Consider the following 10,746-nt stretch of genomic DNA (forward strand, 5'->3'; position numbering starts at 1 on the left):
TATTCTGTTGGTTATGCTTGTTTCTGTAGTCTCTGTTCATTTACCTAGATTTTTTCATGTCCAGCCGGCCCTTGGTTTGTGTTTTCTTCATTACCTCCATTTCAGTTTTCAAGTCTTGAACTGTTTCCATTATCTCTTTGATTGTTTTTTCTTGGTTTCCTAGGGTATGTTTTACAGATTTATTCATATCTTCAAACTTTTTCTTATTCTTCTCATCCATTTCTTAAGGAAGCTTTTCATATCCTGTTTAAGGGAGTCTATCACTTTCATAATGTCAATTTTTTCCACTTCTTCTGGATTAGGGTGTTCAGGTCTTCCTGTTGTATGTTTGCTAGGTTCTGGTGTTGCCGTGTTGTTTTTCAGATTGTTGGAGGAATTCTTGCATTGGTACATGCCCATCTCTTCCTTCAAATGCTCTCAGGTGGATCTTCTGGTACAGGATCAGGGCCCCTTGCTCTCCAGGGACCTTGCAGACAAAAGGCCTAGTTTGGTGCCTGCAAGCTTAGTGAAACAAAGGAACTCCTGCCTGCTTGCACTCATCACCAGGTCCTGGCCCAAATACAGGCTGAGCTGGGGGGGGGGGCTTATGTCCCCGGAGAAGGGACGGGGTGCCTGTGCAGAAGTTGGGATGGGATAGGAAAAGAGAGGCAGTAGCTGGGGAGAGAAGCCCCTGCAGAATGACCAGAAAGATTAGGGGTTGAGGAATGTCTGCGCTCCATTTCCAGGGCAGAATGGGGCTTCTGCCACCAATCCGGAACACACTCACCCCTCCGTTGGGTCTTCTGGTACAGGATCAGGGCCCCTTCCTAGCCAGAGACCTAGCAGACAAAAGCTAGAATAGAACTTTTGAAAATCTCACAGAACTGTAAACTTTGAACATTGGGATACCTACCATCAATGCATGATGATTTTGTGAGATAAACAGAAAAGTAAAAGTGATTGAAAAGCATCACATGGTGAAGTGGAGGAAAGTAGGATCGAACTTTTATGTAGTGACTTCCATATACTTAGCATAACTTAGAAAATGTTTTGTATTATAATGTGCACTACTGACTGTAATGGCTATCTGTGTTTTCTACAGAGGTCGACAGTCACACTCTATCTTCTCATGACAGTAGAGAGGACAGATGTTCCACAAGCACATACGTGGTACTCATCAAGCAGAGTCCCAGTTTTTCCTTTTACTGGCTTTGAGATATCTGCTCCACTCTTAACCTTCCACCTCTTTTCTCCATTAGAATGATAATGTTGTATGTGTGAAATAAAATAGTGTTTATAACATGCATGCACAGACAATTCTAGGATTTTTTAAATTTATTTAAGAATTTTTTTAATGCATCTTATAATTTTGTGAGCAATTCTTGGGCAGATTTAATTTGAGGGTGGTGAGATCTCTTGGAACTTTCTGTGCTTTTTTTCATGGTATATGAATTTCCTGCATTTCACATAAGAAGTCAGTCAGATTGTACTCATACTCATATATGTGTATGAGGGGGATTGGTGTGTACGTGGCTCTTCAACGATGGCAGTAATTAATAGGAGCTTATGACAAGGACATTTCATTAGCAACAAGTGTGTTTATTAAACACTGACTAAGTAAAAGTTTTGTTTGAGAAATAGAGAAAAGTGATTTTTAAAGTTTGGTCCCGCAAAGGATCCATGAGGTATAAAGATTGATAGTTCAATTTCAAAAATAATCATAATTTAAAATAGCAATTAATAATCTCTAATACAAAGAACTCCAAAGTGGAATCAGAGAAATTTAAAATTATTAAAATAAACTGTAATATGACTTTCTTTGGTAGACCAGGAGGGCTACAAAGTTTGATATTTTGATCACATGTATAAAAGTTCCCCAGGGTTTGGGATAGGATTCTTTGCATAAAGTGCTTGTGTAAGATGTGGACTTGAATTAGGATCCCCAGCACCCATTTGAAAACCCCTCACTCCTGCAGTCTCAGTGCTAAGAAGCAGAGACAGATGGACCCCTGGGGTCTACTGGCAAGCCATTCTAGCTGAAACCCAGAGCCCCCAGGACCAGTGAAAGACACTGTCTCCGAAAATAAGGTCCTACTGAGGAGTACATCGCAATGTCAGCCTCTGACCTCAACACATCACCCTCCTAGGAGAGCTCACCTGCTCCTGACACACATATACATCACACATTCTCTCTCACACACACACATACACACAGTTCCCCATTTCATTCACCAATATTTTCCATCATTTGAATAGGAGATTGATTTTATTATGTATTAATTAGACAAAGGAACAGATTTTATTATAACGTTTGCATACATTCATGAAATGTGCTCTGATCATAGTCACATACACCTGGTAACCTTTCTAGGTTTCCTCTCTCCCTTTCTTTTTACATCCTAAGTACTCCCACTTTGTGTTCACGCACCTTCTCCCAAAATTATACACTTTTAAAAAAAGGGGGGATACTTGTCTTTTGGGTCTGACTTATTTTGTTTGCCACAATAATATCAAATTCCATCCAGTTTCATATAGACCACATGATTTGGTTCTTCTTTATGGCTAGTTAAAACCCTAGTGTGGATATATGCTACACTTTCTATATCTATGGAATGAATTTAAATGTAAGAGTCCTATTTTGATTTGGGCTTTCATAAAATTTGAAGTATCTTTACAGGATTGTTCAAAATTCTACTATTGTAAAACTCTTAGAAGAGAGATGTATATGCCTTTTTAGTGGTATATTTGGAAAAGAATTTCTTGGTACTTTCTCTTCTCTGTTATATTGTTATATTGTTTTTTGCTGATATTTTATCCCACTATACACACAGTCTATCTTTCAGTACATAAGACTTTCTCGTTGTGGAAAATTTGTTTAACTGTGCAAAGATGTGTTGCTGTTTTTTACCTGATTTGTAAAAGGCACCTTATTGTTCTAATAAAAGCTAAACAGCCAATAGCAAGGGAAGAGCTATAGGCATAACTTCTAGGCAGGGAGAATAAGTAGGAGGAGGAACTTAGGATGAGGTGGTGTCAAGGGAGAAGAGAAAAGAAAAGGAGACAGTGGGTAGATTGGCCAGATAGACAAACATGGAAGATGCAGCAAAGTCAGACTTACAGAATAAAGAAAGGTAAAAAGCCCTGAGACAAACCGTAGATGAACAAAAACAGCTTAACTTTAAAAAGCTAGTGGGGTAAAGCCTAAGCTAAGGCCAAGCGTTCATAATTAATAATAAGTCCCCATGAGAATCTGATTGGAGGCCCAAAGAAAATGCCAACTACACTTTCTCTTTGGACATATACCTTAAGAAGTTCTGTCAGTCCTTGCACATGATAGTATATTCTCAAACCTAAACATTATCCAGGTCTAGGTGGTGTGAGTAATTTAGAATTCCTCAAAATATTATATAGACTTTTGACTCCCATTTTATGGACTTTGAAGTATTTTATTATTCAAACTAAGTCAGCAGTGTTTCCTCAAAAAGGTTTTATGAAATCTCTGAAATGATAGATGATTTGTTGTTAACTTATCAACCAAGTGTGAATAATGGATTCTTCTTTTTGCTAATAAATATACTTTGCTTGCTCTCACCACCCGTGTGTGTGTGTGTGTGTGTGTGTGTGTGTGTGTGTGAAAGAGAGAGAGACATGTGCGTGCATATACAAATGATTTTGTAAGATTCACTACTTTATGTTTTGCAAAATTAACTTTAGCTGTTACTTACCTTTGGGTGTTAGTGTGATTTTTTTTTCTTTTAACTATCATTCATACACATTTAATTTTTTGTATGACATGATATATTGGTTTTACCTGTACCCTCATTATTAGATTGTAAATTCATTGAACAGAGGATCCCTGATTTGTTCAATCACTACTGCCCATGATACTTAGTACTTTGAATATGAATAAAACAGTTACGATAAGCAGGTAGTCAAGATGGTTTTCTGTTTTGTTTTTTTTTTTCAGATTTGGTGCATTTGACTTGTGTGTCTTCTACAACAGCAAGAGAAGATTTAGAACCAGTAGTACAGAAATTGTTTACTCCATATACAGAAATGGAAGCAGGTAAGAAAATAGGGCAGTTGTGGTGGAAAGTTAATGTAACATGATATTCCCCTTAGATTTCTCTGGAACTGAACTGAGCCTGAATTAAAGTTCAGTATTTTAATTTTTTTATTCAGCAATTACTCCCACATATTTACTAAGGATTTTGAACATAGTCATTGCACAAAGAAAAGATATGCAGTCTTTATTGTTAAGGGAAAGTACTCACACATATAGACAAAAACCCCATAATTATCAAATGCACATTTATATGCATACATACTCACATGCCTGAGAAAGGGGAAGTACTGTTGGGAAATTTATTAATTAATTTTGGTAGTATTACAGGCACTTTTTCATAGCTATATTTCTTTTGCAGGATTTTTATGAAAAATATATAGTTCTTAATAAAATGTTTATTTAACTTTCAAAAGATTAAAATATTAATTGGCAAGTATATAAGTCCTGACTATAATTATCTTTAAAGTGCTATATGCCAAATACTTAGCTCTACAAATTGTATCTGTTTCTGACTCATAGTTAAAGAATACATTTCCACTTTGAACTTTTAAAATCACCCCACCCATAGTACGGTACAGCTAGTAGCTCTGAGTGGAAAAAATATTGCATATATAATATGTGAGTGATCAAAAATATAGTGTGATAACTCTTCTTCATGTGTGTGAAGTAAAGGTCATTTTCATTAAAGCATTTTTGTGTTCTCTAGATCCCTTTCACTGTCTTCCCTTCTTACATTACAGTTTTCTTTAAATGATACATTTATTCAGCCAGCCATTTGTTTTTATTCCTAGTGTTTATGTGTTTCGGTCTCCTGTGTATTGACTACTTTCTTAATGCAGAGATGATACAGAGTGAGATATAAACATTTACATATAAGACACAGTGTTCTATTTATACCTGCTAAAGTCATTTCTTTTTGAAACCCCCAGTTGTATAAATTCTTTCAATCTGAACAACTTCATTTGAGTTTAAATTTAGTCTATTTATGTATATTTTTCATTTGAATGTATTGTATGAATGTTTGAGTTACTGTTAAAATTTTGATTTCTAACTTATAGTATATACAACCATAGCCCTCAACCTAATGTAGAGTCTTCAGGCTTTAATTGCATCTGTATCTTGCTCATAACCAAGATTATCATTTTCATAGTGTCTCCGTTATAATTGCAGTTTATCACTGTGCCACATAATACACTTAACATATCATTATTCCTCACTTTTTAACTACATTTAATTTTCTGGTTTACAGAATCAAGCTGGCGGAAATTGCATGTTGGCTAACTAGCATCCACTAGCCATTTTAGATTTTTAAGATTAACCTTAATGGTTCAAGTGATCCTGGTTTGAAATGATGTATTGTTTGGAACCCGAGGGAAATTCTTTAGCAAGAACTATGCCAGAGGGGTCCTCAGGTGCACTGAGGCACTGCAGAACTAGTTTGCACTGACACATAGGCCTTTTTATCATCAGGATGAGGTAGTGGTCATATTTTAATTAAAATGTCAGAACAAATACTGTTGGAGTTATTGAAAATGAATCACCAGATAAAGTGAGCACTGGGCCATGGCAGGTCAAAGAGGCAAAGTCACCTGCAGAAGAGAACTCAATTCATTTTCCTGCCTAAATGAGGGAGAAGCAACTTTGCGAGCAATATGAACTTTTCATACATTAAAACACATTCTTCTCTTGCAGAAGCTTGTATGTCTACAGGCCTTTATTGTCTTTTGGTTATTTGGCAATCATCTGAAACTTTGTGGTTTAGAGCATTGTCAGTAGTTTTGCTGAAACATGTGGCAGCAGAAGAATGCTGTGTGGCCTTGTTTGTTTCTCCATGGAGTTCAACATTCTCCATGGTGTTGTGCATTCTGAACCTTTATGAAAATTAGCCTCGTCACCTTACAGGAAAGTTCGTTTCCTACAAAGGATGGTGTTCTCTTTACCACTATAAGACTGATTGACAGTGTGTGTTTGGGGGTGGCGGGCGGATTGTGGTAAGGTTCTGAAGACAGTACCTTATCTTTCTTACCTTTCAGGTTCATGAATAGCAGCCAGAAGTCTTCAGACTGTCCTCTCCAAAGAAATCATTGTACTCTTACCCACCCACCGGGCTCCTTTAAGCACATCAAATATCTCTAAATCTTTGTCTATGTTTTAGTCTAAAGAAATACCAGATGATTTATGCTTAATGAGCCTCATTCTATAGATTAAAAAATCAGGTCATTTCTTATAATTCATTTTCTTGTGTAGGGTCTAGGTTATCCTTGTAAACATTGAGAGGTGATAAACTGAGTGTTATGCGGGTCTCACTGACAGAACTGTACTGATTTCTTATTTTACCCAGAAATAGAAGATTTTTCAATACAAGGTAAAGCCGGAATTTTGTTAGTACAGTATGCATAAATGTCTAGAATCTAGTATTATCATAGCATCATCTCCTTTTTAATTTTTTTTGCCCTCCAATCTGCCTGGTTTGTCGAGTTGCCTCATTTATTGTAATCATTTCTATCTCTAAGAGCAATGCTTCCTAAAAACAAATTCCCTTCACAGATGAGTGTGAATTTGGTGGCTTGTAAGGATATTAACTGTACCAGGAAAGCAAATGCCATATCTTAATTTCTGGTTTTTATTTCACTTTTATATTCCAGGGCTTATGCAGCTTAGCTAAATGATTTTACTTGTTTCCTGCCCATGGCATGTACCTAGAGACATATCTTGCTTTTATTTGGTTTGCCTTCACTGCTTTTCTTTTCCCTCTTTATTCAGTACATACACTTGTTTAATTACCACAAAATCTTATTCTGTCACCTGTTACCTCCTTAGTCTAGCATGTCATCTAACTGATTGAAATGAGCTATTATTTAGCAGCTTTAGTAGTTTTAACTATTATTTGCTTCAGAGTGCATATTGTTTTTCCAGCTCTCTCTCTCTCTCTCTCTCTGTGTGTCTCTCTCTCTCTCTACCTCCAGCTGACCTCCAAGAAAGATGAAGCAATTACATGTCTCTTTGAAGGTTCTAAGGTCAAAGCTTGATGGCTCCCTTGTATCCAGACCATTGATCTTCAGACTATGTCAATTTTCACTTTGAACAGAGTTGCTTGTTAAAGTCTTAACCTTTGTGAAATCTCTGTCCTAAAATCTGTTGAACTATTCATTTCAGCTGTCTTGTATTGAATGAAAGCTGTCCTCAAAGGCGGAGAACACTTATGAACTAGAAGATAGGCTCACCTAATATTTACCTAGATATGACCTGGGTCCTACTAAAGACCTTCCACACCTTAGCTCATTTTCCTGCTGTGGTGTTTGATGCCATTACACATAGATGGCATTTCCCCGCAGTATTTGATACATGATGCAGAGATTGTGTTTTTAAATAAATTCTCACAGTTTAGTGAAGCTAAACTCACTAGTCAGTTTAATAAAACTCACATGAAATTAACTATGAAATATCGGTTTTTTACAGCTTTTGTTAATAAGTAGTTTTTGCTGTGTAATGTGTCTCTGCATGAATTAGTGGTCCCTCAGACTCAGATCTTAGCATCAGTACGAGATTCATTTCCTTGGGGCTGGAGAGAAGAATCAGTGGTTAAGAATTTCTGCTCTTCCTAAGAACCTGGCTTCAATTTCTAGTACCCGCATGGCAGCTCACAACTGTCTCCAGTTCCTGAGGGATTTTTATGCCCTATTCTAACTTCTGTATGCAAGTGGTGCACAGCCAAAATCCATTCAAAACACCTACCTTCCTACATAAAATAGATAATTATGAAAAATTGAAGACTCCTTATAAGAGCACTTCTTTCATTCAGTTCCTTATCTTTTCACCCTAATAATTATGAATTATTCAGGACAAATAAGAAAAAAAATGGCATATTTGCTCTTCCTACAGAAGACGTATTTAAAATTATATAAAATTTATTTATTCTGGGGCCTAGGGCATTCTTATTAATTGAATGATATATTTAGCCAAAATTGTTCTACATTGTTTACTAATTCAATAAGAACAGTAATTGAATAATTACAACTTTAACATTTTCTTGATGATTCACACAGTGTCTCACAGAGTTTCACTACTGTCATAAACATTCCTTATTACCATTATGTAGACTTTTGACTTTTTTGCAGAGTTGGGCTAGAGAAAACTATAATCGATACATGTGATAACAGCAGTATTTTCTGTCTTCAACCAAAGAAATTTTAATTATAACATTTTAAAAGAAAAGAGGCAGAGGAATGATCATTACTATAATAAGAAATGAGCTGTAGGAATTGAGATTAACAAGATTGAACCTTTCTATAAACACTTTATATTTTCATTATGGAGAATATTACCAAAATGCATTCATAAATTATTTAATGAATGTCTTTTGTGTGCCAGGCCTGGTATTAGAAGAAAACGTTAAATACAGGGGAATCAGAACTAAGTCTACTCCATCTGTATGTCCCCAGATCTTATGTCCTTGCCTAACATGCATAATGGATGCCTGCTGCTCAGAGAGAACTTGTACTCACAATGACATTTGACCTAGTGGCCTCATTTTTTTGCAGATTTCTTTTGTTGTTTGCCATTAATTTTGTGATCCAGTAACATAAAGCATTAGAGTGAGAGTTAGTATATATCATTTTATTCTGTATGTGTTATTTTCAGTAGTATTTTTAAAGCTATTATTCATATGCCATAAAATTTTCACATTTCAGGTGAAGCTCCAAGTTTTAAAAGCTATAGTCATAGAAGTGTCTAAACAGCTGTAGAAACAACTGTAAAACACTTCTGATTCTGCCCTCTGCCAAAAAATTTCCATATCCATAAATAGCCACCTGACCTTTGTCCCCAACCCCCCTCCCTGACGTCTAAAGTACCCAATAATTCCTATCTCTATTTGCTATGCTTTTGTTTATTCTGAATAATATCAGTTTATATGATTGTCATCTTATATGTATATACTATTAAGTTACTATATAGCATTAAGTTGTTTTTCTATCTGAAGCATGATTTATGTTAACTTTTCACTTAGGGGAGATAAATTAAGGGTGGCTATGATTGTAAGAACTTTAATATTTTGTTGCATCCATCCATTCATTCATTTTTGTGTGCATCTGTAGGCCTTGGTCAGAGAACAATTCAGGAATTGTTTCTCTCCTTCCATCATGTGAGTCCCACACATGATGGCACACCAGTCTTCAGGCATAGTAACCAGGGTCTTAACCTGCTGAGCCATCTTGCTAACCTTTGGGAATAATTTCTAAAATCTACCTTGTTCTGGACTGAAAAGCTTTCATTGTGTGAAATGCCATATTTCACCTTAGAGTTTGTGTTTTCACATTCGGTAATTGCTTATTTATAAAAGTATCTTACTGTAAAGTCTAATCATGGCTCTGTTGGTATTTGGCCATATAGTATAATAAATTATGATTTTCAATTTGATAAAAAAATTTTTTTTACTTCCAGAAAATGAACATATTGAAAAGCCAAGGATTCTCTGGGCACTGTATTTCAATATGAGAGATTCATCAGATATCAGCAGAGATTGTTATAATGATTTACCATCCAATGTTTATGTTTGCTCTGGCCCAGACTGTGATCTAGGAAATGATAATGCAGTCAAACAGGTACGGCATGGCGTTTCTTAGTTTTGTATTAAGAAATTGATATACTGGGATAAGTGAGTGGTTTTTATCCTCCTGGGTAGAGGGGAAAGTAGTAAAACATCTTTCTTTCTCATTTAATAATCATTGGCTTTTTGTCTGTGAACTACGTTGCTACCTTAAATACTCTATCAACTGTTTTACCTCCTTAAATTGTATAAGAAATTATAAAGGCTTATTTATGAGAATTACTTTGAGAATAAATAATGAAAATTTTAGAAATATATATTACTAAAATGAATTTGAAATACCAATATTCTTAAATATTGCTTCTAATATTCATTGGATTATTGGTGCATATTTAAAAAAAAATTGTTGCTCTCCAGCAGCCTAAGCCATTTCCAGGAAGGTTAGAACAAGCAAAGTATGTAAGATTTTTATTTTTATTTTTGTTTTTTTCTTTTGCATGACAGGGTTTCTCTATGTAGCTATGCAACCTGTCCTGGAACTCACTCTGTAGAACAGGGTGGCCTCAAACTCACAGAAATCCACCTGCCTCTGCCTCCTGAGTTTTGGGATTAAAGGTGTGCACCACCAACGCCCGACATATGTAAGATAATTTTACAATGGTCTCATGCATGTCTTAATCTTGGAGAGAATGAGTAATGTAATTTTACGTAATGAACATAACACCATTAATGTTTTGACTCAAACCAGTGCCCCCAAAGCTGCTGTTATAGTTGCCAAAAAGTATGTTAAATCCATGTGGACTATTCTAGGTAGAACGGTGAAGAAGGGCACACTTATTTTAGATGCCAAAGGTACACTCTGATTCCAGTAAGCAGAAGATTCTTAGAACATATTTTAAAAACCCCTTTTTTACCTTGATAGGAAGAAAAGAAGAGAAGGCATGCTTTGAGGCAAATGTGGAAACTTTTGTCAGGTCCTTTTGGCACTTCCATCTTTTAATCAAGTCAATAATTTAATGATTTTTAGTAAATTTTGTTCTTTGCAATTCCATGTATGTACATTGTGTGTTCTAAATACTCATTTACCCATTCCTATTTCCTTGCCAACCAAATAAGTAATCTAGTAATCTGCCCCTACACACACACACACACA

The 10,746-nt window shown here is 35.7% G+C and overlaps 1 protein-coding gene across 2 annotated transcripts in view; it reads left to right on the forward strand.

Annotated features, from left to right (window-relative positions):
* The window catches only part of Chm (CHM, Rab escort protein 1), a 175,270-nt gene that overhangs the window by 158,468 nt on the left and 6,056 nt on the right, over nucleotides 1-10,746 (forward strand). For both annotated transcript variants that reach the window (XM_005366706.3, XM_026789034.1), the window contains 2 exons: nucleotides 3,947-4,045; nucleotides 9,488-9,648. In XM_005366706.3, coding sequence (XP_005366763.1) covers nucleotides 3,947-4,045; nucleotides 9,488-9,648 — 260 coding nt within the window. The remainder of the gene's footprint in view (nucleotides 1-3,946; nucleotides 4,046-9,487; nucleotides 9,649-10,746) is intronic.

Source organism: Microtus ochrogaster, unplaced genomic scaffold (assembly GCF_000317375.1).
Source record: "Microtus ochrogaster isolate Prairie Vole_2 unplaced genomic scaffold, MicOch1.0 UNK13, whole genome shotgun sequence".
In the NCBI taxonomy this organism is placed as follows: domain Eukaryota; kingdom Metazoa; phylum Chordata; class Mammalia; order Rodentia; family Cricetidae; genus Microtus; species Microtus ochrogaster.